The following is a 26,470-nucleotide window of genomic DNA, read 5'->3' on the forward strand; positions in this document are numbered from 1 at the left end:
ACAAAGGGATCTATGCTCTAGAGTAGGGTATAAGTTTGTATCTTTTTTTAGTACATTTTCTTAGTAGCAAGAGATGACAAGCCTGGTGTTCTAAAAGCTTTTCCACAGCTTTCTGGGAGCGACCCCAAACCACTTTCCCCCACCAGTGGGTTTAAGTCTCTGCTAAGCTGAGCCCCAAAACAAATTTTAAAATGCCAGCAAGCCGCTTATATAATGTTAGAATTACTATTTTATTGTCTTTGACAAAACTATAATTTTGTGGACCAAAGTAGAGATGCATTCGGCAGTTAGCCACAAAGTCTGCAGTTACTGTGTCCAGCGTATTTCCATTTCTATACCGTTCCTCCTGCACCGCCAGTTCCATCTCATCATGGAACAGAACCAACCCACTGTGGGTGGTGTTACGGCGGAGGTACTAAAAGGCGTCGTTTCGCAAGCTCTGCTGGGCAAATTCACAGCTGTTTTTCCAAAGCTTTTCAAGTGCCAGTGGAAGACATACGAAGGTCAAAAGAAGGTTAGTACATCAGCAGACGAGCTTCGAGGTGGGTGTGTGCCGGTAATTTCTCCTGAAATTTGGCCAATTACTAAACGGAAAAGTTAACGGCGAGCCTCCAGTCACTCGAAATTACCAGTTTCAAACACTCGACTTACTTTCCACTATTTTACACCCCCGACTTTGCAGTTCTACGCCAATTTCAGCACCGATTGTAACACCGACAACAACAGCAACATGAGCGCCCGAAAATTCTGCGTGGGAGGAAACTGGAAGATGAACGGCGACCAGAAGTCGATCGCCGAGATTGCCAAGACGCTCAGTTCGGCCGCCCTGGACCCCAACACCGAGGTGGTCATCGGCTGCCCGGCCATCTACCTGATGTACGCCCGCAATCTGCTGCCCTGCGAAATGGGCCTGGCCGGCCAGAATGCCTACAAGGTGGCCAAGGGCGCCTTCACCGGCGAAATCTCGCCGGCCATGTTGAAGGACATCGGTGCCGACTGGGTGATCCTTGGGCACTCGGAGCGTCGTGCCATCTTCAACGAGTCCGATGCCCTGATCGCCGAGAAGGCCGAGCATGCCCTGGCCGAGGGCCTCAAGGTCATCGCCTGCATCGGTGAGACCCTGGAGGAGCGCGAAGCCGGCAAGACCAACGAGGTGGTGGCCCGCCAGATGTGCGCCTATGCCCAGAAGATCAAGGACTGGAAGAACGTGGTGGTGGCCTACGAGCCCGTCTGGGCCATTGGCACCGGCAAGACCGCCACTCCCGATCAGGTGGGGTTTTTCTTCTATCCCTAATCCTTTACAGAACTAACTAATTGTTTATCTACTTTGCAGGCCCAGGAGGTGCACGCCTTCCTGCGTCAATGGCTGAGCGACAACATCTCCAAGGAGGTATCCGCCGCCCTGCGCATCCAGTATGGTGGATCCGTGACCGCTGCCAATGCCAAGGAGCTGGCCAAGAAGCCCGACATCGATGGCTTCCTGGTCGGAGGTGCCTCCCTGAAGCCCGAGTTCGTGGACATCATCAATGCCCGGCAATAAGCAGTTCGATCTCCAAGCATCCCATCGTTTGCAACTCGACGAACTGCCTGCGGAAAAGGTCCTGGCCAAGGACTCCAGACCGCACCTGCATTACGCACACACACACGTCGTTGTTGTTGTTGTTGTTGTTGTCACAACCAGAGCAGTTCCAAATTCATAGTTACCCAGCTACACACATCCCTGTTGTTAAACGTATAGTCCATTGTGTAAATCTTAAATTATTCTGGCAATAATTATACGCAACTCATTTACTCATATACAAAAAAAAAAAAAAACGAGTGCCTTATTTTTTGCAAGAATGTTTATGATTTAGTTATTTTTAGCGCAAATGGTTTGGCGACAAGGCTTGTACATATATGTGTCACCTCTGTGGACCTTATACTGGCAGACTTATTACTTAATTTTTGATAAGAGCACGTAATATCAAATCATTATTAAAAGCATACTTAATAGATTAATGGGTAAAAAACAATTTTTAATAATCTACCAAAAAAAAAGCTTTTAATAATTACCTATGTATCATAAGATAGCTTAATTTAATATGAGATAAGAAAAAAAACAGTTTATACTTTTGGTTAGAGTTCATTGCTTATCTGCTTGTTTCTAGATTATATACAAAACTTTGCCATTATGAAAGCGCCTTAAGATTAATAATTTTCTAGATCATTTTTATATTTTCTGTTTATTTTTTTTTTGAAGCAAGGTAAATATTTTGAAGCCAAGTGGCCTCTGCCAAATTAGCAAAGTGACAAATGACTAACACATAGATTCTTCGTCCCTTTATTTGTAATATTTGTTTCTGTACACATCGATTTTATTCAGACTGGAGTTTTATAGTTTTGAAAAATTTCAGAAGTTTTAGCTAAATCCATAGACAGTGAAGAAAATTCTTAACTTGATTTTAGCGATATTTTCATAGAAGCAAAACCATGACGCAGAGCTATGACTTCGATGTCATTCTGGTGACCTCCAGTGTGCCGATTACCCGGAATTCGGCTAGTTTTAGCGAAGGTGGAAGACCCATCTACTCAGTGCGGTTGTTCGAGGACTTTGAGGAGCTGTCCTTGGAACGGCTGTTCGTGGATCAGTTTCCCGCAGATAAGTTGGGTGGTTTTACGGCCAGTCCCTGCGAGGTGATCGGTTCGCTGACCTCTAGGGGCATAGGTGTAACCCTAAAGAAGAACGATGAGCTGATAGGATCCGGCACGGGCATGCTGAGCTCCTCCATTCTGCGACAGCTTACAGATCCCTCCTTCTCGGTTACCCAGCAAATTGTGGTGGAACTGACCAACGGCAAGAATAAAGTTGGTGAGGTGGAGCTACTCTTGAAAATCAGTGCCGATTCTCCGGACATCAAGTAAGTAGATGAAATCGTTTGCAATTTTTAGTGGGTACTTGCCATAGTTGTTCCTATAAGCATTAGCAATGATTTTTAATTATTATTAAAACAATCTTCAAAAGCATAAAAAAAGTAAATCTTATGAGAAAAATTGTTATTAGATTGTGCAAAAAGATTGTCCAAAGCAATGCCAATGGAAATTTATTTCATTATCATAACTTTTTAGTTTATAAATAAATAAGTAATGCATTCAAAAAATAGTTAATTAGTCACAGCCATGGTATTTGATTATACAGAGATCCAAAACATAATCCACAGATTTGTGGCCATATAAGATAGTGATTTATATACTATTTTTGTAATTATGATTATGTACTTATTATATTACATATTATAATATTATTATTATATACTTTTTAGCCGCGGCCTGATTCCATTTGGCTGCTACGACGTGTGCAAGCCTGTGGACCATTCGATCAACAAAAGGGACATTATCTTCACCCTGGGACGATCTGGAAAGTGTCCAACCAATGCCTGCATCACGGATGAGCGCCTGATGTCACATGCCGGGGCACCCTTCCAATGTCCTCATGTGGCGGCCGAGATGGAGGATAATAAAGGTGGTGCAACCACCAGATGTGGCTGCTACCTGGCGGGGATGCAGGTGCCACAGGACGACAAGGAGGCGAAGAAGCGAGATCGGGCTGCCCTCAAAAAGCTGATTGATGAACTGGGTCTGGACCAAATCAAGGTGCCCAATGCGCCGTGTTCGCATGAGAAGTCTCGTCGCTGGCATTGTCAGTGCAGGTCATCTGGTCCTATTACCGACACCACCTCCTGTGACATCAATGAGTTCGAGGCGGAGAAGCCTCCGAGGAAGCGAAAGGCCTTATCCTTGACCGCCTCTCGGGAGCAACAGGCACGTCGCAGGATAATGGGCTCGTGTCCCGTGAAAGAACCTGAACTCACACATCAGGCCTATAAGCCACCGGTGCTCTGCCAGCTCTGCCAATCGGACATCAGTTGGCTGCCCAAGATCTCGGCTTGTCCCTACTGCGGCTACAAGACCTTCGAGGACATACATGCCAGTGAGGAGCCCTATGATCTGACGGCCACAGCCCAGCAGCTTTTGAGGGACTCGCTGCGCAAGAAGCCCTGTGAACTGGCTTCGTCTGACTCTTTAGGCGCAGATGATGAGGCAGCGGGCGACAGGGCGAGGAAACACCGAGTAACCGATGATCCCAATGCGCCCAAGCAATGTGATTGCCTGGGCGGCCAGCCCTGCACTCGCTGTCGCATCCGCAAACTCTGCGAGAATTTCTTCCAGGACAACGAAAACAAGGTGCAGCCTCTGGCACAGGCCCAAAATGAACGGGCATCCGTGTCCAAGACCAAGTCCTCGCCGGAACAGAATCAGCTGAGGAAGAGCAATTCGGATACATCACAGCGTCGTGCCCAATTGATCTCGATCTTCACGGAGATGCGTAATATGTATGGCAAGAAGAAGGAAGCCGATGAGGCGGATGCAGTGGCTCAGGAGCTGCACAAGGAATGTGAAGCCGCCTGCCGGAATACCAAAACAGCCAAGGCCCGCAGAAGGGCCAGGAAATCACTGCAGAAGGCTCTTAACGAGATTGACAAGGCCTATCCCTCGCCACCCAAAGTGCGAGCCAAAAGGAAGTCCATTCACCACAAGAAGTCCAGATGGTGAGATGGTTTATTACTTAAATGTATATTTAATCATAAAATAAACGTTGTATCACAGCTACACCTTTCTGAACCTCAAGAAGCAGCCCAAGGACTCTCGCATAGGACACCTTGACTGCATCTCGGACAGCAAATACACGGGCTATTGTAAGATCCCCAGTCACATGGGTTGGATGTGGACCAAGAGCGAGTTGGCGCGCCACAAGTCCTGGCGTCCGGGAGCCATTGCCCGTCCCATTCGCCAACTGATGACCTATTTCCTCAGGGACTATCCAGTGGATAATCTCTGCCTGTCGCGTTACCACTACCGCCGTCGCAAGTGCCGCAAGAACAAGGAGGAGGAGCCCTTGGTGCAGCATCCCACACTGCACATAAGTCGCAAGGGTGATGAGTACATCATCACACTGCGTCCCTTGAAGGACCCCAAAAGCCTGGCCTCCAGTGCCAATCCCTATGCGAGCATGAAGCCCGTGGTCTTCCGCATCACCAAAGATCCCGTGGCGGCAGGACTTCGCCAGATTAGAGTGGCCCTGCAGGACAAGGGATTCGCCCCTTGCACTTGTCGTCGTCCGGTGGCCAGTTGTTTCTGCCGGAGTCACAACGACAAGAAGCGCCTTCAGTACGAGTTGGAGAACCTGTGTCACCAACGAGGATGGCCCAGTAACTCCGATTCCTTTGTCTACTCCCCGTATAGTGAGGATGATGACAGTGATCGGGAGTACGAGTTTGGGGTCACTCCACCCGCGGGCGTTATAAAACCGGAGCGTCTGAGGAAACCGGACACTGCCCATGTGGAGACCCAGTATGTGGACCACGACTGGGCCGCACCCACCATGTATCCGCATCCGGCCAACATGCTGGTCCAGTACGGCGCCTGTGTGATGGGCGAGCGCAAGAAGAAGTTCCCCTGGCTCTACGGAAAGGGCAATATCCACGCCCCTCCGCCGAAGCCTCTGATGAAGAATCCGCCCAAGAAGAAGCCGCGCAAGCAGCTACCTTTCCGCAACGTTGGCGGCTACGACAATCCACGTCGTTTCGATGATCCCACCCCGCTGAACAGACCTTGGCACCGGTCCAGCTCCCCGGGTTACGTGCAAATGTACTGACTTTCAGACCAACAACTTTTAAATCTCAAAATGAAAGATGAAGACTTTGGCTCCCTAAATAAAGCTTAAAATATTAAAATATATATTTTTTGGACTTTAAAATGCTTCTTTAGGAAACACACCTTAGTTTTTTACGAAACTACCAAAAATAATAGTCAAGATTTTTAAAGAATGTAGAAGAAACTTAATGGGTAAATTTATACCACCCAGAAATGCAAGTTTAGGTATTTTTTTGCAATGCAATTTATCAATAATTTTATATAAAAAATGACAAATTAAAAACAGAACATTAAAAAACAATTGTATATGTAAGTTTAAGGACTTGCAACTTAGAAATATAACTTCGAAATGTCAACATATTCGCTTGTCCTCTTAGTTACTATAGATTTAATACATTAATCTGTTTCATAAGTTAAATTACAACCGAATGTTAAATAAATAATAACTTAGGAAATTATTAAGGATTTTTTTGGAGGCAACTTTTAAATAAGGAGTGCATATTTAATTCCCTTGTTTATTTGGCGAAGCCATATATTAACAATTAAATAAAATCCAAATTAAAATACTTATTTAAAGATTAAAATCAATGATTACAGTCAACTTATTAGCTTGTTCTCTTAGTTAATGAATCTTAAAAGGGTCTTTGAATGGAATCTGTCTAATTATTTTATTAATTAACTTACGAAAGAAAGTTCAATTGAAAATAACTCAGGATGCCGTAAGTTTTGCTTCTCCATAACTTCCTGAGCCAATATGACAACCTGACTCATTCTCTATTGATAGTTCAGGTCGATCGCTTCAGGCTTAACTCCCATTTAAATTGTATAATTTTATGTGAATTATCGTGGCGTTCCTCGCGCGCTTTTAAAATTATTTGTGCAAGGAAATTTTTAAGCTCGTGGACGACCCGGGTTCGATTAATTTCCGTTCAGGATGGCGACTTTAGATTGCAATCCGGCGCCGCCGGAAAAGAAGGAGAAACCTGTGGAGGAGCTGATGGACTGGGATAACTACTACAAGCATCGCGGGATGATCAGCACCCGACTGGCCAGTTGCAAGGCGGACTACATGCACTGCTCCACTTACCAGGAGAAAGGCAAGAGCCAGGAAAAGGACAAGAAAAAGAACTCATGCTGCTGTTCCTCGTGTCCGGTTCAAAATCGGGAGGAGGTCTACCAGCCCAGGTGCCCGGCTCCTGGTCAGAAGGGCAAACCGAACAAAGACTACATGCGCTGTTTTGCCGCCAAGCTCATCGTCCAGAGACTCGATTTGCCTGGCAGGGATTTCAAGTGCCGAGATCAGTTGCAAGTCAAGGCTAATGTGTGCCGTAAATGCAAGATCTGCCTGGACGACAGTCGCATCAATGTCAACTGTCTTCCTTTAAATCCTGACAAGACCTTCCAAATGGAACCCGAGTGTTTGCAGAGGCAGCTAGCCGAGGGCATTACCATATCCGTGATCTACTTGCGCAAGGAGATCGGTGAGTGTTTACAGCATTACAGCACTACTCTCGTTTACCCCCAAAATCCACGAAAAAAATATTAAGAACAAAATAAACTTACGAAAAAACGGAGCGTTGTTCTCTTAATTTCGACTTCGTCATTAAAGTAATACAAATTCTTAGAAATTTAAGTATCAACGTGACTATGGATCACCAACATGTAAATTTTTTACGTAAATCTTAAGTAAAGCGGTCTTCGGATTGTTGGTTTTATTTATTAGTGATTAAATTAAATTAAAAATAAAATTTAAGTCAAAGCGGTCCCCAAATTGTTTATTTTAATTATGATGAAAGCAAAATTAAAACAAAATTTAAAAAACGGCCTTGATTTGAATTGAAATCAGTCCATGTATAATCATTTTTCACAGTTACTGGTGAGGTAGTAAACTAATATATTACCCAGGACTAGCAAAAATGTTACTTATGACTTATTTTTAGCTCGAGGCTGCTACTTCCCACCTGCGGCGGTGGTCAACCGCATGATCAACGAGTTCACCGAGATCGTGCACGATGCCAATGTGGAGCTGACCTGCAAGGGCTGCACCGTCGGCCTCATCAACATCCGGTTCGCGATGCAGATGCGCTGCCAGACGATCAAAGAGTAAGTAGCGCCACCAAAGGGACCTGATCCTCGAGCCGCCTGAATGCGATAGTACCTGAACTTCAATAGAGTTGCGGACGGACGTTTGGCGGGCGGCCAGGAGCGGGGATGTTGCTCCGGGGGGCGGAAGAAAAAGGGGACCAGCTGCATGGACATGAATGTGGATCCGCAGGACATCTCGTACATGTCGGGTGGCAATTACTCCTCCTCTTCCATTGATCCCTGCGTGGGATTTATGCCCAGCGATATGGATGAGCCCACGCCTACGGCCACGGAGTGTCCCTCTGGCTGCGAAGATAGGGGCCAGAATTTCGCCGGATATCAGGTGGGCAAACTTTAAAGGTACTCCTAGATTATTTATGTATAAATAAAACCCCTTAGGATTCACCTCCTCGACTGGTGGACATGGCGGGACCTTATCCCGTTTACTCCTGTCCCAATGTGGACGACTGTTGTGTGACCTTTGAACCTCCAGCAGCACCTGCCGCCCAATTCTCCGCCTGCCAGAGAAACATACTGGGCGAGGGGAACACCAACCGACTGTGCCAACAGCATTCCTTCCCGAAACTGCGACAGATGCACATCAGCAACACCAGATCCTGTGCCCTCTGCGGCGAGGACGTCTCCTGGCTGCCCAAAGTGGCCGCCTGTCCTTGCTGTGGCTACAAACCGGTGCCGGAGTTCAAGGAGCGAGCCTACGACGAGTCAGCCACGGCCCAACAGATCCTGCTGGACCATCTGGAGAACCCCGTGGAGGATCTCAGCTTCGACCTCGGGTCGGTGGAGGGATGTTCGGCGGATGGAGAACGCGATGACCCCGGGCACACCTCGGAGGCCTTTGAAACTATAGTAAGGGACTACCAACTCTTAAGGCGCAGCATTCGTGAATCCTCCACAACCAAGGCGGCTCAGTCGGTCACCAAAAAGCCAGCACTTCCAGAGGGCGAGTCCAAGCCCCAGGATTTGGCCAAGGTTTTTGCCGAACTAAGAGATCTCTTCAACGTTAAAGTGCCCGATGAGAAAAAAAAGATTCAGGAAATTTGCACGGAGGCCTGTAATTTGGCCAAGGCACACAAGAAGGGGATGACATCTCCAAAAAGAAAAGAGGGCGGAAATGCCGAAGCTTCAGAGGATGCCTGCCAAGTTGTAAAACCTAAGAAGCGTCGCTTGAAAAGTAAGCGTCCTTTCAGGTCCAGGTATTACTCCATGTACAGTCCACGGGTGAGGCCGAAAGTCACTTTGGATGGCGGAGACAACAGGAAGGTGCCCAGCCACATGGGCTGGCTATGGACAGCCCATCCACTGGCCTCCAAGCCCGGCTGGCGACCCGGGGCCATCCGCCGCTCCATTCGCGGCCTGATGCGCTACTTCCTCAAGGACTTTCCCGTGGACAACGTGCCCGTTTCGAAGTACATGTCGTACTACAACCACAAGAAGTCACCGAAGACTCCAGCAGGTGAGAAGCCGGAGGATTTGGTGCAGGTGCCCACGCTGCATATAGAAAAGAAGAACGATGTGTACACCATCACTTTGCGTCCGCTCAAAGATGCCAAGACTCTTTCGCGCTCCGCCAATCCTTATGTGAACATGAAGCCCGTGCAGTTCCGCATTGTGCAGAATCCGCTGGTGAAGGAGCTGCGCGACTTGAAGCGCTGTCTCAAGGGCATGGGCTTCAGCAAGTGCTCCTGCCACAAGCCATTGATGACCTGCTATTGCCGTAGCTTCGTGGACAAGAAGAGGCTGATCTATCATGTGCGAAAGGAGTGCGAGCGTCGGCGAATAGAGTCCTGCGAGGATGACCTTGTGCTGACGGACACCTCCGACAGCGAGGCGGAGTTCGACTTCGGGGTCACTCCACCGGCCGGGTTGATGCATCCGGAGCGACTGAAGAGCACCCATGTGACAAACACCGCCGTGCAGTACGACGAGAGAGATTGGGTCATGCCCAGTCTGTATCCCCACATGCCCGATGCCACAGTTCAGTACGAGAGCTGTGTGATGGGCGAGCGGCAGAAGCCGTTCAACTGGATATATGGCAAGGGCGTCATCCAGGAGGTGCCCGAGACGCCCAAGATGCGGAACATTCCCAAGAAGCAGAAGAAAAAGAAGGTGGAGCCGGGTCGCGTGGCTGGAGGTTTTGCTGGGCAGGAGTACCACGATTCCTGCATTTACAGCCGCGTCAACAATAACTCCGTTCAAACACAAGCACGGGTGCACACTGTAGCGCCCATTCACAGTCCCCCAAATTACTCCACGGACTCGGAACTCCCGCTGAGTGGCCATCACATGAGACTCCTCGATCAGGCCGCCTATCCGCCCAGTGCTCCACAGCGAACGGAACCCTGGTCCTATGAAAAGACCAAGGAAAAGCAGCGCCAAAGAATCAAAAGGAGAACTAAAAAGCTCGTACGATTCGATCCCACCATCTGTGCTCGCTCCTCCGATAGTTATTTCCCCTAGTTTCATTTAACCGGGTCGCTTGTACATATATATCCACATCCCCTACCCCCCATTCCACACACGATTTTAGCCTACCACCAATGTTCCGATCAAAATCAACCGCGTAAAATTGTAAGTTTTAATAAACAGGAAACTTAGAAAATCAGTTTTTGTTTTGGGTACAAACGGTCCATTCTTATAGAGTTATTCCTTTTCAAAATCGGATATCTGTAAGAAAAGTTATGACCTTAGTAGTGCTTATATTAGGTCACTTTTCTGCAAACCCATATTTGGAAAAAAGGAAAGGGGTACCATCATTAAAATATCAAGAAAATCGACCCAAAATTTCAAACCAAACTTTAAACGCAGATTCTTAGAGCATAAAAACACAAACTTATAGAGCCATTCCTTTTCAAAATCGGATATCTGTAAGAAAAGTTATGGCCTTAAAAGGGGTGATATTAGGTAACTTTTCTGTTGGCTACAAACCTTTAAGGACATGTCTTTTTGAAATCGGACTTTAGTGAGCTGTATGATACTTTGCTGCAAAGTAATTTATAAAGAAAAATGTTATACATTTTGTTTATCATAAAGAATAATAATGATAAATATCTTAAAAGAAAATACCACCCAACATGTTCACATTGCAGTCATTATATTAAATTGTTTATGTTTACCTAACCTTTACCTAACTGTTTTCTAAACCATAATTAACAGTCCAAAGATCATATCTTTGCTATCATTATTTCAAAAATATTGTTTATTTAACCCTTACTTTCAAATGAGAGGTTTAACCAAGAAGTGCCTCTTAGAGGTCGTTACTCTAACGCTGTGTTGTTTATCTAACCTTAACACTATAACACATTCAGCAGTTAAAATTGGTAGAGCAATGAGGAACCAAGAAAGTCTCAAATAATTCCCATGGAGCCCTTGCTTAATCCCGTTTTGTTTACCTAACCTTTGTCGCACTGTTGGTGACATAACTGCAGCCCATAAGCGCGACACTTCGCGGAATATGCAAATTTTCCGCTCGATAGCTGCTCGCAAATGTCTTTCTAATAAGTAGAGTTTACCTTAGGTTCCCACTGCGCAGAGAAAATTTTTGGTGCATTTTAGAAAAAATTGTATCATAAACAATACATTTTTTAAACTTGGAGAAGATATAAATAATACAAATATAAAACTAAAAAACTTCTCTATCTGTACTTGTTAAACCATTTTAAATCAACAATTAATTACTAAAAAAATCAGTCCTTAGTTATTTATGTTTATTTTTATTTAGCCTTTATATTTATATTAAGATTGTTAAGTCGTAAAAAGCTATATTTCTAACTTAACATCAAATTGAATAAAAAAATCTTTTTTTACGTGTCGCTTTCGTCGCGGACTGTTGCGCCTACTTTATCAAAAGCACCACCTCCTCCGATTTAAATTTGTTGAATCACTTCTTTAAGTCTGCACGTTTTCTTTTCTTATCCTTTGCGAATCAGTTATCGTTATTCAATCAATCGTTGCCCATCTGCCATTTGCGAATCCGAGAGCTCGCAGCTCACAAAGCGTTAAAGTCGCGCCTCCGTCTTGCGCTTAGTTTTCCGACTAAATAAGTATCATACCTTGATTGCCGGAGCGAGTGGCATGTAATTCTGCGACTTCGTGGAGCTTACAAAGCGTGCTCCGAGTTTTGGAGTGACGATCAGACAAATTCCAACCGCTCGGGCGACAACATGTGGTTGATGCGAATCTTGCATTTGTTGGGCACAATGGCCCTATTTCCATTATTGGGTTACTTTGGAGAAAGTGTTGGTGGGAGTGAACTCAGCTACGCGGATTTTTACGGCAATGCCAGTGCCAGAATGCTTCGATTCCGCGACTTTGAGCCTCGTCAGCCAAGTGAAAGAATGGATATGGAATTTAGTTTGGAGGAAAATGAAAATCGCGGACTAGAACGCGAGGGACGCGGTTTCCATTTTCATGCCAGCGGCGAGGATGTCAGTGTGGAACTGGAGTTCATCGTACCGTTCCTCAAAATACCTGTGAAAAGGAGCATGAACCTGGCCCGCGATGCTATCCAGAATGTCCTTAACTTACGAACTGGAGCCATAATAAACACAGCCGTTGTGGTGGCCGCAGGAGCAGTGATTGCAGCAGTAGTACGACTACTCATAGCCCCTCTTGTAATCACTTCTGTAGGCAATGGTTATGGCTACAAATCTGATCCAGAAAGAGGCAGTAAGTAGTTGAAAGATAAATCGCAAATTAAGTCTAACAAATCAATTCTTATTTAGTGCGCCGGCTGACTGATGTAGTGGAATCACAATTGGAGGAACACAACATCGACATGTCTGTTTGTGTGCAGCGGATGATCTGCCAGTACCTGCAAAAGAATCTGTCTTCTGGATATGCCAGGGCTCTAAATGTGTTGACCAGGCAAGACATCTTTAGTTTAGAACAATGTTCAAAAATGGAATAATTATTTATTTAATTTACAGTCCTCCCTGGATTCACTCTTTTGTTGATGGAACTGCAGTTTTCCATGCCATTCAATCCTCAAGGAGCAGTCGCAGTTGTACTCACACTTATCAAAGCTGTCGATGGCCGAACCACTTTAACAAGAAGTCTGGAGGCTTACCCCAAGTCCTCAAGTTTTTTAATGGATAACTACCATAAACACTATTTAAAATACGATTAACACTACCTATTTATTTTATCCTAGTATATTACTCTAAGAACTAAATAATTTGAGATTAAAACTGCAATTTAATAGTTTTCAAAACAAATAAAATAAAGAAAAAGAAATATCAAAAACTTGACAGCATTTTTGTTTACCACCAACGAATGTTTGTTTATGCAATGGAAATGCCGGGAAATTAGCGTAATTTCTTCCACTTCTCCCCCAATTAGAGAAGGTAGCCGTAGCCATCATCCGCTTTCATCTGGCCCGACATTTCCTCTGGCTAATCGTTTTCCCACCTCCATCCCAGTTATGTCACACTCCCCAATTTGTTGCATTTTGTTTAAAAGACACGAGTGGGAACTGGAGTCTCAGTCGAAAATTATAGCAACCAAGAGCCAGCCAAGCGGCAATTACACCATAATAAAACTTAATGTTTTATTTTACAAAAAATAATTTGAAAATTCATTTGACTCTTCGACTATTCCTTCCAAAGTATTAATTAAAAAGTACTCACCACAATCTGTTTTAAAATTTATGATATTTAAATATAACAATTCAAAATTTTCCGAAAAACCAAAAACGGGAGAATTGCAAACTATATATTTTAAAATGAACAAAAACACTTAATATTTATAATACTAACACTTTTTTTAATGAATTTAATAATAGCATAATGTTAAAATTATCTTATCGCAAAAATGTACAAATTTTGTTGAGTGCATAGGCAAGCCATCGAAGCAGATCGGCGGTGTTGGATGAAAAGTGTGCTGGTGACACCGCCTGGCAAATTGATTCAAATGTTCGGCGACAGCCCATCCAGACGGATCTGCCAGCGGAAAAATGAAGCTATTGTACCTGACCTGTGCTCTCCTGGCGAGTTTTGCTGTTATTTGGGCTGCCAGTGGTGAGGAGCAGCAAGGATCGGTAAAACTGCCCAAGCAGCACAGCTCAAGGAACCAACCTGGCCAGGGATTCAAGCTTATATCCTTCGATGCAGTGGGCAAAAACATCGCCTTAGGCTTGGATTATCTAGTACCTTTTCTAGAGGTGCCTGTCAAAAGAAAGCGAAATGCTCCACCGAAGGTAGGTGTTTAAAATATTTAACCTAAAAAGTGTGTCTGAAAAACCGTGTTAAAACTTATTAACTAATTTTTGACTAGATTGATACTTAAATACCTTAAATACCTCTGCTTTAGCCACTTGTTATAGTCAATTCGGCGGCAGTTGTGAGCTGTGGACTTGTGGTTGTAGGTGGAGTCCTTGTGGGACACATCATACGCAGCTTGGGATTGGAGGCCATCACAGGAGATGAAAATCGTCCAATTTTCGGGAATTCTTCTATACTTAAACCAAAATCTTCGGAGGAGGATGCTTCGTACTCTACACCGGCACCCATTCCTGCCAATGCCACCTCCAGAAAACTTGACGATGAGAGCTTGAGCTTTCCTGGATTTTTGGACAATTTTAAGCTGATCTACCGAAATGAAACTGGAGATCGTGTGGGTAAGTTACTAAATACTAAATTGTTTATTTAGCACAAAATGATTGTGTATTTATTTTGTTACCTTTTAATCCAATTAATTTCTCGTTCTTTTCTCAGCTACTAGTCTTCCCAATATTTTGGGAGTCGTTGAGCGAACGTTTCTCAAGAACGATGTGGATCTATCCATGTGCCTGCTAAAATCCATTTGCACTTTGACTTACAGCGCAGGACAAAAAGTGATAAAGGGCGGGGCCACGGATATGGAACACCTTTTGGATGGAGCCACCAAATGGCCTTGGCTGATGGCATGGCTGGAGCAATCCGCTTTCCGTGAGGCCATCGAAGCTGGAAAGGTCATATCGAGCAATCACTGCACCATTACGTATCCGACCTGCAAATGGACGGCTCCTGAAGAACAAATCCTGGAGCTCTTGCGCAATAATGTGCAGTTTAAATAGGATTTAATTTAATTTCTTATACCACTCAATTAAATTTATTGTTTTTTATTAAACATGTAATACCTATTTTCTTTCGTTTTACTTACATACAACGGGTTCTACGTCTTATTTCCATGAATGTTACAGATTTATACATGAATTCTACATGTTTCATACGTCTATGGTTTGCGTCATGGATACAAATGTGGGGGCGAATTCAACGTTAACGGCGAATGTAGTTAAGTTACTTACCATTAAATACCGTACATAAAATGCTATAAAAGGAATCCAATTCACTACCCAATAAAAAAACGAAGCACAGATTTTCTGCATGCAACTTTCATCGAAATGAATTCTATATTTATTTTGCCAATTAATATTAAAACAATTTTAAAAACACTGAACATTGAAGTGATTTGGATTAGAGCAAGCAAACAGTTTGTTGTGTATGATGCGCCTTAAACAGAACTAAAACTAATTTTACATAAACAATCGGTAATCAATTGATAATAGAAATCGAGAAATTATTGAAAATGATTGACACAAAGATAACTTTATAAGAAATGCACAAAGTATAGCCTGAAAGTTAAGATAAACTGAATTGAATAGATATTTACTTAGTTTAAATAATTAAAATTAAAATATTATAATTTCTACAAACATTCATTGTAGCATTTGAAAACATTGAAATTAATGACTTAAACTAAGAATTACATTATTGTATATTTTTTTTGGGTTTTTTTTGTTTTTGATTTTTTATATTTTATTGTAAAACATGTTTAAAAACTTTTTTTTTCGTCACAGCTTTTCCGCTTGAAAGTTATAAAACAGAATACAACCATCACCAAAAAACTTGTTTGAGCCTTCTAGCAAAAAACTATGAACATTTTTTTTCAAGATATTTTCTTTTCGTATATTTTTAAGTTTATCGTTATTTTTTCGACTGGTACGCCTTCTCCGCTGCTAAATTGCTCCTCATCCTGTTGTTGTTGTTGTGTAAATGGTTTGCATATAGAAAAACATTAAGACTAAATTACATACGTGTATATTCTTCTGTTCTAGGCAGTTAACATGGCTACAAAACTATTCAAGTGTGATTAACCCTTCCTGTTTGTAAATGTGTGTCGGTTAGCATGGGGTCAGGGGTCAAGTGTTCGTTCGGGGGTTTGGTGTGTACGTGGGTGGGGTGGTGTTTTGGGGTACTACTTTCACGCAAGGCTCAAAATCAATCTTTTGGTTAGCTTTTTTCTTCGATGCTCAGTTTAATTTCAATGTTTTTTTCCTCATCAGCCCAAAAACAAATGCCCTCTCATCAAATGCAGTGCATGCAAAGGCGTTAAACCTAAGCAATTTCTGGCCATCCCAGGACCTGCTCCAACTGGTTGTCGCTGAACTCGAAGCCACCCTCGCCCATGATGTAGTCATCGTTGCACAGGTCCATCATCGCCGGCGTGTGCAGCAGGGGATTGCTGCTGTCCAGGAACGAAATGGAGGTCTTCCTGCTGCTGGGGGCATTACTGTTGGGGCCACAAGTCTCGAGCTCCTCTTCACCCGCCTGCTGGATCACTGGGATTACCGCATCCAGGGGCGGTGGTGCAGTTTCTGCCTGCTCACTGGTGGTGGAAGTTAGGGAAAGCCGTTTACGAGGTGACCCCGATGCCCCATCCACCAGGCTGTGCTCATCGATGCCACTGTCGCTAGAGGCATCCGTATCGCAAGCCGTCAAGCCCGGAGGCAACGAATCATCCAGGGACACGACCGACCTGGCGTCACAGTCACCTCCTCCAGCATCTGAGCCCCCAAAGACGGGAGACAGCTGGAAGTTGGTGCCGCTGATCAGCGGATTGTTGTGATAGTCCCGCAACACCGCCGACGTGGAGGTGTGGCAATGCAGGGGCAAAGCGTATTTGCCCAGAGCCACTGACTGGCCGATGGAGTGGTTGTCGTCATCTATCATCATAGGCTCGGATTCGCTACCCTGTTTTTTGGGGCAGAAAAGGAAAAGAGAGAAAGTAAAACAATACATTAGTAAAAGGTTTTTTTCATTTGATATACAAAAAAATAAACAGAAAGTAACTTTATACTGCCGAAATATAAAATCAGTTTGTACACATCGTTAATACATCTTTTGAAGATAGAACTCAAAGTTAATTATTTTATTTAACACAAGTTTCTTTCTGTGTAGAAGGCACTCCATAGCTGAAAGGGGTTTACCCAAGGATTCATTATTACAAATTTGTTGTGGTAAATGGATCGATTTTCTTAATTGCCTTAATTACTCTTAACTTATTGGTATTCATAACTAATAGCTTACAATTGAAATTACAATTATAACTTAAGTACCTAAATCAGTGCGTAAATTAATTTAAATTAACCGATTTGCAGACAAATTATTCCCCAAATCTCCCTGGAGAATGTAACTTTTGACTGAGATTCGTGCCTATTCCTATGCAAATGCCGGCTATTAACTCGCTGAGACCTGTAGGGAGATTTTGATACCTTGACAGTCAAATGAAAATTGAGCGGAAAAACTGGGCTAAGTCGGCGGCATGAAGATGTTTAAAGTCACTCGCTTAAAAAGGCTCAAGCCCTAGTCCCTGTGGAAAGCCCCAGGAAAGACGGCAACAGCGGGAAGCTCTCAGCCGGAGAAAAGTAAAGCGGGAAAGTCCAACCCAAAGTCGGTGGATGGGGCTGGGAAACCCGCAATAAATCATATTTTAATGATGGTTGGGAATGGGTCCCGCTGCTAGCGTTGAAACAGAATCCAGCGGCGGGACATTATTATGCTCGGGATTTTGGATTGACACAAAGAACGCCCCCACTTTCGCTTTAAGAGCCACCAGTCAGTGCGCATTTCCATTCCCGTCAGTCAGACTGACAGGAAGTGGGGAATATATCAATTTCGACCGCTGCCAAGCCGCCGTCTGCATTTTTTGAACAGAGAAAATAACATATTGTCGTAGAAGTTTTGATCAAATATTACCTAAGATATAGAGGCATTAAAAAACTTAAAAGTGTGACCAATCTATACAAAATATGCAGTGTGACCTTGCCTGCAAAATCTGCAAAATAACTTGTAGCATCTCAAAATCATTTGTTCCTTCTTAAGTTAAATAAGTACCCAATTAAATATCTTTTAAAGACAAATGATTTCCAGTGCAGGCTTTGACAACTGCCAATGACGATGATAAAGTTGCCAAAAATTAAGCGACGAGTGTGATGATGACCAATGGGCAAGGGTTCAAGTGCAGTCCATTGAACCGCATCCCTGTCCTCTGTTTGCCATGCTTTTATCGTGAACTGTTGGTCTTCGATTGCAGCTAGTGCTAATTGCAGCAATTAGGGAATGAAATAGAAAGTGCTGTAAGTTGAGCGATGGGCAAACAAAACGGAAGACAATGAAAGTGAAAGTCTTAGCAGTGACATCTGTCTCAGAAAGAACCCACGGCTTCGGGCATTTTATCATCGAAGGCAATGGGAAACAGCCAACAACATGTTTCCCTGTCCACGGGTGACAGGGCGTATGCGTAACGAAATGATGAGAAACTCCAGTGGCACGCGCAATGCCCCCCAGGACATCGATGGAAAAAGTAGGAGCCCGTGTAATAGGTTTATTGTTTGATATATTGTGTGGCATGCCTGCCAGGACTCGAGCATTGGTCTAATATGCTGCAATAAATTATTAAAGGCAATTGCTGCCACGCAATAGGCAAAACTATTAGATAAAAACGGCATTGTCCGTGTGAAAGGTTTCCGGAAATGCCAAGGCATTACAATAATTGGCAGTCCTCCTTCGCTCCCTCAATTTGATGTCTTAGGCAGCAGCTTTGCGCCGACTTTATGGCGGATTTCCCCAGTGTTCTGCTGAGTTGGCTTTGCAGCACAGCAGTCGTCTGCGTTTAAAGCCGTCTAATTGGATTTTTCCTTTTTATGGCATCGCATTTCATCGACGCCACGTGCCACGCCCACATGGCCCACCAAAGTCCAATAGAAAAATAAAAGCAATTAAAGGGAAACTTTGCTTCAACAACTTTCTGCAGAAAAATCTGCTGTCACCGCATAATAAAAAGAAAAAGTAGGCAGCAAATGTACTCAAGGACTACAGTAACATTTTCTTAAACTCGACTCTTATTGCGTAATACTACGCAACGGAAGGCTTCTGGGAAAACGCTCGAAAGGATTGGCCTCCATATTTCCCCAGACCCACCATAACGAGGTGAAATTGAAATTGAAAACTGGGGCCCGAAATCAATAAGCAATAAACTTGAATAACTCATGCAGCCATATCGGCCAAGGAGACATTGTGGCGTATACGTAATGCAATTGTCGCTAGGTATATTTCCAACAAATGGAGGGTGGCAAGAATGTTTTGCGGAATTTAATTTCAACACAGCGCTCGTGTGTGACGAAAATTCGTCATTTATTTGCAGGCAAACGAAGCGAAAGATTTAAATTTGGCCAGAAAGTAAAACGAAAATCTCAAGATAAGAGAGAAAAGTTATCCGTGTGTTTGGATGTGCTCGGCATACTTAAGTGTTTGACTTGAAGAGGCAAGACAATAGAAGGAAATGGAATTCAATTCCAGAGACAGGACAAGTTGGGGCAACTTGATTAGCTGGCAGCATCATTTATTCCAATCAAAAGATTTTAATAAATTGCCAGTCAGTGGAGAGACTGGTGGAGAGCAGGCAAATACAAAATGCCGAATGGAGATTAATCAATTCCCCGGACCGGCCTGTCAATACAAATATGCCCGAAGGCCAATGTATGCACATAAATCGAAGGAAAAACTTGTAAACATCGACGACGCCCATTCCAGCTCATACTTTTCCAAAGAAAAACACAAATCCCCAGCTTTTCTCCGAGACGTTTTCCTCTTATCTGCTGTATCAGTTGATTCACTGGGGTTTCGGCTTTATTGTTTTATTGGATTTACTAAAATATTTATTAAAAGTTTATTAAAATACTTTATAATCCAGATATCATATCATATGCCATATCGTATCGTACTACATTCGCTTGTATATGTATAAGTTGCTTGACATCTTGTATATATATATATATATATTTATGTATATAGGTGTATATATGTATAATATTGCATACTTTGCGGCGTTTACACACTAGTTTTTGCCTTACATAGCGGATCGATTCGATTCGATTCGTTTCGAGTCTAATTCAAGGCTAGTTTCGCTCTACGCTTTCAAATTACACTAACATCTTGTGGGACTGGAGGTATTCTCGGTGTTGTTCGTGTGTGTTGTTCGTGTGGGAAAGGGGTTCCTTTTTTTGGGTCTCACATAACAATATAAGCAGCTTAGTCTGTCGACAAACACAAGTAATTGTTGCAAATTAACCGGCGGAGGCTGAAGAGATTTGTTGGCATGGCAAATAAAAGCAAATGCCCCATGAAAATGACTCTTCATTTGTTCGCCACTTCTGACAAACGAGCGTCGGGGCAAAGGTTACTTTTGTAGATACAACTACGACCTGTTGATCTTTGGCAATCATAATATAATTTTGCATAATGCCAGCACAATTAATCAAGGCCAAACGGGAGTGGGAATAGCTCCGCATGAACTTCAAATTGACTGCTCGGATTGGGAAGCCAAGATGACTCACAATCCCGGGGAGAACGATAGCATTAATCAAAATCAGCCAGCCGCCAAATCAATTGCAAGGCACACAAAGTGCTTGTCACCTTGACTGCTTCTCTTGAATTATGATGAGTTGGCCAAAACGAGAGCTACAGTAAACGGATATGTCAAGGGTGTGTGTGTGTGTACAGTATTAGGAGGGGGCTGTCTTCATTTGCTGGCCCGAAATTACAGCTAATAAAGTTGCACAATAAATCTGTATTTTCATAGGGGCAGGCTGTCTGTGTGTTGAGGTGACTCACAAAATTTCACTAAATTTACTTTACTTTTCGTTACTTTACTGAAGCTTTTTTCGAGGTATTCGACGCACATAAGTAGGCTATAAAAATTACACAACATTTAGTTTAGTTTACTTTAATTTACTTGCTCTAGACTTGCTTTCGCTTTAATTTAGTTTAGGTTTTAGTTTTAGTTTTAGTTTAGGTTTAGGTTTTTGTTTTGGGGGCTCTAGTTAATTCTTTGCTATAAATGCGAGACACACACAACAAGAATTGGAGGTAGTAAAAAACGCTCGTTATCAAAGGGTCGCACAACATTCACTAAGGTGTATTGAACTATCAAAAGTCGGAATAGGCATATGCTTTTAGGATAGGTATGTATATGTATGTATATTTTAGTTAATGTTATATGTATATGTATACACGAGGTATGTAAGTAAGCGCCGATCGAGGGAAAGTTCCCCCGAACGACCTACACGATCGTACTTATGCATGTACTGAGGTATATGTGGTATATTTGTGGTATTGTATGTACTTTCTGTTCGATTCTCGTTCCCGATTTTGCACTCCGTCGCGATAAAGCTACCCATCTGCATCTGCATCTGCATCTGACCCAACTTCAGTTCCCTCCTCTTTCCTTTCCTGGCCTCCCTCTTCACCTGTCATACGTAACGCGAAAAATTTCAACTAAATGTGATGATTGGGATCCGTGATCGTCTACTACCAAGTCGTTATTGTTATTGTTATCGTTAGTCGATTTGAATTTGACTTGCGCGGGGTTTAGTTAATACTATCTCGATATCGTAGCTATATATTAGGCAGATTACTGGCTACTCCCCATGCATGGAGACCTATAGTTTATGTTTAGTTAAAGCCACATCGATTAATTTTGAGAGTTTTCCTAGCTTACTAGCTTTTCTGGTGTTTTTCCGCCTCGTTCTATAACTTTCCTTATTTACATCCCTGCTTAGATCTAAAAGTATAAGTTCCGCGCTATGTGTATATAATTTTTCAGAGTTTTCGGCTCGCAGTCTTTTTGGGCTATAATAATTATTCAAATATTCTCAAGACCCCACTTTGGAGCTCTGACTAAATGATTATCGAGAGGAATATATGCTAAGTTATCTGGTATTTGTCTAGTTAATATCTCGAGGATTGCTTGTCAATTTGCTAAAAGTAAAATTTACTAGTGGGGCGCCTGGGTTTTTACATCCGTCTGTCTTTTTTCTTTTTTTGGCCTTCGTTTTTCGTTGAGGTTACTATTTTGATGGCTGATCCGGAGGTAGTTTCGGTTTCAGTTTTAGTTTCATTTATTTTTGATTTTGCCACACGAGGTAGATGCGGTTACGAACTGATCTATCTGGCAATTTCCACTATGAATTGTTCTATTTAACCAGCGAAGCTTTTTTGCCTGGACAAACAAAAGGAAAAAAGTCGCAAAGTAAATAAAGCAAATAAAGTAAAGGGGGACATAGGACGTTCCTAAGTAGGGAGCAAATATTTGGCCACGTACACACACACATGTGTCGCCCGAGAATAATGCAAATTGGGTCTCCGGTTCCGGAGAAGCTGCAGCCAATTACGGCCTCGTCGGGGCGATTCATTAATGCAGGGACTACGGAAAAGCGCCAGCCGTGACGCAAAAAGTCCGGAGTCCGTCGTCCGTCGTCCTTAGTCCGTAGTCCAGAGTGGGTAGCTCGTGTAGGCCATAAAAAGCGAGTCGAGTAGTAAACCAAAAACCCGGGGGTATTTCAGCACATAAGAGACACGTGCGGTGAAACAAAAGAGAGAGAGAGAGAGTTCGGAAATAAAAGAGAGAGGAAAGTGAAAAGTGAAAGTCGGAGTGAGAGTGAAAGTGAAGGGACTATCGCAGCGAAGAGCGTCAGCTGTGCGCAGCGAAAAGGAAAGTAAAGCAGGCAAAGGATAGAACCGGGTTGTTTGGTTTCTGGGAGGACTACCACACCGAGTTGGAGGTGCAAAATCAATACGAATGTGAAGCCCAAACTCAGGCTAGAATGCGGCACGCGCTGCCTCTGGGTTTTATCGGTTTGTCAAAGGAGGAAAAGGGCAGAAATCCCAATTCAATGGCCTGACTAAAGCCGTGTCAATAGTGGGAGTTTCGGCATTTTAAATTCCCAACCGAAAGAGGGGTTATTAGTTGCGTGTAAATTTGTTTGCCTGCCGCCGTAGCTTTATATATTTGCCAGCTGGATATTTATGATTTCGGTTTCGTATTGCCAGCGATGTGCGTCAGACACGCCATCGCTATGTTACAAGTCTCAGAAAGTTAATTAAGCTGCCGGGCGACACAATGAGAAATTGGTTGGCATATACACACCACAAAGCCTCCACCACCCACTTCAAGTATGTAGGTCAGTACACGATGGAAAATCAATAGGGGGGGGTTTTTTTTTTTAAATATTCAAGGGCCCCAAAAGAACAAATAATAAGGGAAATCAAAACAAACACAACGTTGGATAATGTTTTTTGGTTTTTTCTTTCGTTATTGGAAAATTGACTTCTCCTTCGTTTAGGTGTATTTAACGCTAATAAAAACAAAACAAAGGAACTACAAACTAAATTAAAACGACAACTAATAAGAAACGAAATCTCCTGCCAGGTTAAAGCTTCAGTGGCGACCCGAGGTTTGTTCTATTTACGCACTATGTCTATACAACTAATTCTAGGTATATCTCTATATATATATATTTATATATGCGTGTGTGTGTGTGCGCTGGCGTATCTACACTGCGATAGAAAACGCTGACAACACGAGGATTGTTCTTTAATTGCTAATAGTTGCTCAATGTATATGTGTTGTAGTTTTTGTTTAGTTTTGACTTTTCACTAGAACTAGTGTGCATATTTGCCTAGCTTAAAGTTGCTTCATCTTTTAACTTTCCTATAGGGATTTCCTTTTCTCTTTTTTGTTTTGTACCTTCAGCGCTCGAATTTCAGTTTTCAATTTTGCTACTTTTCGTTCACAAATTTTGACAATTTACATGGATTATCTGCTTGTGCTCCTTGGTGGTATTCCAAATGCACAACAACAAAAAGGCCAAAAATGAACTCGAAAACAAACGCTTCCTGTCTTTGAATCATATCTTTCATATATCCGTATTCCTGCACTGCTGCTGCTGCTGCTGCTTTTTGCTCAGTCAAAGCTTACACATCTAACAAATTGCTCGAATAAGTTAACAGAAATCATAGGGATAAGGTCTAGAACATAAACCTGATGGATGCCGGTAACTCAAACAACAAAAGCAAATGCTATCACAGTAAAAAACTTAAAGTTGCCGTATTTGAATTTATATAGTTTACAATTTTATTGCAATCGTTCTCTGATTCTGATTCGCATTCCCTCCACTCATCTTCTACATCGCTAAAAACCTACGTCCGGATTGTGCGTCTGCGATCCGCTGTGATGATTCTCGTCTACGGCGCGTTGATCACTCGCTATAGCTACTCGAATAATAGTATAATCCTACCGCTCCTCGCTTATGTACAACAGAATTTGCTCAACAGAACAGAAGATTTTTAACAACTTGCTTAGGCGTACGTACGGCTTATGTCTTAGGGTCTGTAACTTAAAATGAAATCAACAAATCGCGCCAAGCTACAACTTAATAATTATCGATCACCAATCGCTCTGGTTCGCATCGGATTGGATTGGATTGGATTGGTTTGGATCGTTCCGGTTCGGTCGGTTAGCACTATTTTGAATAGTCTACAAATTTATAATTTTAAAGTCCACGCTGCAGCTGCAACTTGCAGCTCACTTACACATCTAGACTAGAGCTATCCGCTATATCATATATATCTAACGACTAAGGTCTAGGGACTACAAAAACGGACTAAAACTAGGCCCGCCTTCCTCTCGCAGCGGGAGGAGGTTGCTCTGTTGGTTACAGTTTACAGTTTACAGTTTAAAGTTTACAGTAGTTTAGCTCATGCAGTTGTAGTCGTATTTTCTAGTTTCTAGCAATATAAAATCGATCCATTTACAAAGACAAATTGTAGAAATGGGCTTGTCCATTCGCTTAGCCTAACAATCCTTGGGTTTTGTTAATCATAGCCGGCTGTGGGTGGTGCTTCCATTAGCTAATTGAGAGGCGGGTATAGGTCTCTTATCGATAGATTCTAGACCTTGGCCAGCTGCTTCTTGGGCCGCATGGGCACAATGCAGTAGCCGGCACTTACATCGCGTCCGCTGACCAGCAGATTCTTCAAGACCGAGTTCGATTGCTGCTGTTGCTGCTGCTGCTGCTGCTGTTTCTGCTGCTTGCTCTCCGACGATTGCGACCAGCGTTCGCTGCCCGCTCGCTTGGCTGCCTGCGTCTGGTGCTGAGCCTGATCCTTGCCAATCAGCTGTTGGAGCAGCTGTGGCGACTGCACGTCCAGGCAGATGGTGCCGCTCTTCAGGCGCTTCGATTCCACAGGGTTTCCTGTCCCTGTCGCGCTGTTCAGGTGTCGCTTGTTTCCATGCTGCTGCTGCTGGGGCTGGACGAGGTTCACCTTGGCCACTCGCTGCTGCGTCGTGGTGGTTGGTTTGCTCTCCACCAGGCGAATGGTGGCCTTGGTGGTCACCGGCGCTCCATTTAGAAGCTTCAAACCCGGCTGCTGCAGCTGCTCCTGCTGCTGCTGTTGTTGCATCAATCCCTTATTATTCTGAATGGTGATCAATGGCACTGCATTCAAGATGATATTCTGCTGCTGCTGCTGCTGCTGCAGTTGCTGCTGTTGCTGCTGGAGCAACTGAATGGTGGTAACCTTGCAGGGAGCAGGTGAGGAGGGACTCACGGGAGCCGACTCGGCCACGTGCATTTGCAGTAGGTCCCAGCAGTCCAGGTTAGCGGCTAAAATAAAAGGCAAAGTCAAATAGAGTCAGTAATAAATAAATAAAGTTTTCAAAGAAATATTCAGTATAATCCTCAAATTTATAGATTCGAATGCCAGCCAAAAATTAATTCCTTTGTCCATGACATTGGTGCTAATTTAAAACAATAACATTTGGCTGCCGCAAACATTCTGCACATAAATAACTGAGCACATTCTATACAACCATATATATAAATATATATACCTGCCTGTCTTTGTCTCTGTTTCTTGGTATCTATACAATAAGTAGCTAATATCTACAGTTTGTTTCGTTTTTTTTTTCGCCTGGTGTGTGCGGCATAAATCAGGCGCGATTAGCTAGTAAAAAAAATTCATAAAGGCCTAAAGGCATCTGTCAATGAACACCCCTCGTTGTACTGCCTGTCATAAGACCCAGCACTTGCAGTCAATACAATTGACGGGGCCAGGAGCTGGTGTCACCGACTCCGCCACTTTCTGGGCATCAATCACAGACCTCACGGCACCGTGACATGTGTCAAAGGTAAGAGAGCAATGTGTGAAAATTACGCAAATCGCTTACAAACCACTGGAGCTGAGGGGTAGACCCACATCAATTAGCTCTCCCGCAATCCACCCACAAAAAAAAAAACCCTACCCAAAAACCAAGTGACATCTTGCGCGACACGCAACAGAAATTCCGAAATTTTCTTTATATTTGCCTCTATTTTTACATGTAGGCGTTGGAGAGCGAGCGTGTGCGTTGGCAGCATATCATAAAAAATAAAGCAAGTTTCCACGGTTATTTTTAGCCGAGGAACTGCCATAAAATTAGGCCTTTCCAAGAGCCAGGAGGCGACTTTGTGGAATGTTTCAAAAGCCAATGGGGAAAACAGTCCCAAGGGACCGTAAATCAATCTATTCAGCTCTGT

The 26,470-nt window shown here is 43.4% G+C and overlaps 6 protein-coding genes across 8 annotated transcripts in view; 5 read left to right on the top strand and 1 right to left on the bottom strand.

Moving 5' to 3' along the window:
- The first annotated feature begins 259 nt into the window (after window positions 1-259).
- Window positions 260-1,998, top strand: LOC108148680 (triosephosphate isomerase). Of its 2 annotated transcripts, none has more exons than XM_017275818.2 (3): window positions 260-514; window positions 683-1,270; window positions 1,334-1,998. In XM_017275818.2, exons 1-3 carry the CDS (start codon window positions 275-277, stop codon window positions 1,538-1,540), a joined length of 1,035 nt encoding a protein of 344 aa, XP_017131307.1. In that variant the 5' UTR covers window positions 260-274; the 3' UTR covers window positions 1,541-1,998. The 2 variants fall into 2 exon arrangements, with proteins under 2 accessions (XP_017131307.1, XP_017131308.1); XM_017275819.2 differs by having other exon boundaries at window positions 512-542.
- A 298-nt stretch (window positions 1,999-2,296) lies between these two features.
- On the top strand, window positions 2,297-5,775 carry LOC108148678. The gene is made up of 3 exons (XM_017275817.2): window positions 2,297-2,897; window positions 3,300-4,586; window positions 4,645-5,775. Exons 1-3 carry the CDS (start codon window positions 2,470-2,472, stop codon window positions 5,690-5,692), a joined length of 2,763 nt encoding a protein of 920 aa, XP_017131306.1. The 5' UTR covers window positions 2,297-2,469; the 3' UTR covers window positions 5,693-5,775.
- A 700-nt stretch (window positions 5,776-6,475) lies between these two features.
- Window positions 6,476-10,396, top strand: LOC108149001. The gene is made up of 4 exons (XM_017276345.1): window positions 6,476-7,172; window positions 7,632-7,794; window positions 7,864-8,119; window positions 8,176-10,396. The coding sequence occupies exons 1-4, from the start codon at window positions 6,626-6,628 to the stop codon at window positions 10,252-10,254; spliced, it is 3,045 nt and encodes a 1,014-aa protein (XP_017131834.1). The 5' UTR covers window positions 6,476-6,625; the 3' UTR covers window positions 10,255-10,396.
- A 1,561-nt stretch (window positions 10,397-11,957) lies between these two features.
- LOC108148610 lies at window positions 11,958-12,891 on the top strand. Its single transcript, XM_017275689.1, has 3 exons — window positions 11,958-12,462; window positions 12,519-12,660; window positions 12,723-12,891. Exons 1-3 carry the CDS (start codon window positions 11,958-11,960, stop codon window positions 12,889-12,891), a joined length of 816 nt encoding a protein of 271 aa, XP_017131178.1.
- Window positions 12,892-13,678: 787 nt separating this feature from the next.
- On the top strand, window positions 13,679-15,067 carry LOC108148609. The gene is made up of 3 exons (XM_017275688.2): window positions 13,679-13,990; window positions 14,104-14,410; window positions 14,508-15,067. Exons 1-3 carry the CDS (start codon window positions 13,748-13,750, stop codon window positions 14,846-14,848), a joined length of 891 nt encoding a protein of 296 aa, XP_017131177.1. The 5' UTR covers window positions 13,679-13,747; the 3' UTR covers window positions 14,849-15,067.
- Window positions 15,068-15,150: 83 nt separating this feature from the next.
- LOC108148608 (protein similar) overlaps window positions 15,151-26,470 on the bottom strand; it is a 70,636-nt gene continuing 59,316 nt past the window's right edge. For both annotated transcript variants that reach the window (XM_017275685.2, XM_017275684.2), the window contains exons 11-12: window positions 24,903-25,558; window positions 15,151-16,805 (exon numbers count right to left, since the gene is read on the bottom strand). In XM_017275685.2, coding sequence (XP_017131174.1) covers window positions 16,170-16,805; window positions 24,903-25,558 — 1,292 coding nt within the window. In that variant the 3' untranslated portion in view covers window positions 15,151-16,169. The remainder of the gene's footprint in view (window positions 16,806-24,902; window positions 25,559-26,470) is intronic.

This window comes from Drosophila elegans, unplaced genomic scaffold (genome assembly GCF_018152505.1).
Source record: "Drosophila elegans isolate 14027-0461.03 unplaced genomic scaffold, ASM1815250v1 contig_476, whole genome shotgun sequence".
Lineage (NCBI taxonomy): Eukaryota > Metazoa > Arthropoda > Insecta > Diptera > Drosophilidae > Drosophila > Drosophila elegans.

Bases quoted from the DNA above. Each gene is read 5' to 3' on its own strand.
- LOC108148678 (XM_017275817.2), top strand. From the start codon at position 2,470: ATGACGCAGAGCTATGACTTCGATGTCATTCTGGTGACCTCCAGTGTG. The intron at 2,898-3,299 runs GTAAGTAGATGA...TATACTTTTTAG, and splicing joins GCCGATTCTCCGGACATCAA to CCGCGGCCTGATTCCATTTG. The intron at 4,587-4,644 runs GTGAGATGGTTT...GTTGTATCACAG, and splicing joins CACCACAAGAAGTCCAGATG to CTACACCTTTCTGAACCTCA.
- LOC108148610 (XM_017275689.1), top strand. From the start codon at position 11,958: ATGTGGTTGATGCGAATCTTGCATTTGTTGGGCACAATGGCCCTATTT. The intron at 12,463-12,518 runs GTAAGTAGTTGA...ATTCTTATTTAG, and splicing joins ATCTGATCCAGAAAGAGGCA to TGCGCCGGCTGACTGATGTA. The intron at 12,661-12,722 runs GCAAGACATCTT...TTTAATTTACAG, and splicing joins GCTCTAAATGTGTTGACCAG to TCCTCCCTGGATTCACTCTT.
- LOC108149001 (XM_017276345.1), top strand. From the start codon at position 6,626: ATGGCGACTTTAGATTGCAATCCGGCGCCGCCGGAAAAGAAGGAGAAA. The intron at 7,173-7,631 runs GTGAGTGTTTAC...ACTTATTTTTAG, and splicing joins CTACTTGCGCAAGGAGATCG to CTCGAGGCTGCTACTTCCCA. The intron at 7,795-7,863 runs GTAAGTAGCGCC...GAACTTCAATAG, and splicing joins CGCTGCCAGACGATCAAAGA to AGTTGCGGACGGACGTTTGG.
- LOC108148609 (XM_017275688.2), top strand. From the start codon at position 13,748: ATGAAGCTATTGTACCTGACCTGTGCTCTCCTGGCGAGTTTTGCTGTT. The intron at 13,991-14,103 runs GTAGGTGTTTAA...CCTCTGCTTTAG, and splicing joins AGCGAAATGCTCCACCGAAG to CCACTTGTTATAGTCAATTC. The intron at 14,411-14,507 runs GTAAGTTACTAA...TTCTTTTCTCAG, and splicing joins TGAAACTGGAGATCGTGTGG to CTACTAGTCTTCCCAATATT.
- LOC108148680 (XM_017275818.2), top strand. From the start codon at position 275: ATGCATTCGGCAGTTAGCCACAAAGTCTGCAGTTACTGTGTCCAGCGT. The intron at 515-682 runs GTTAGTACATCA...CCGACTTTGCAG, and splicing joins CATACGAAGGTCAAAAGAAG to TTCTACGCCAATTTCAGCAC. The intron at 1,271-1,333 runs GTGGGGTTTTTC...TCTACTTTGCAG, and splicing joins AGACCGCCACTCCCGATCAG to GCCCAGGAGGTGCACGCCTT.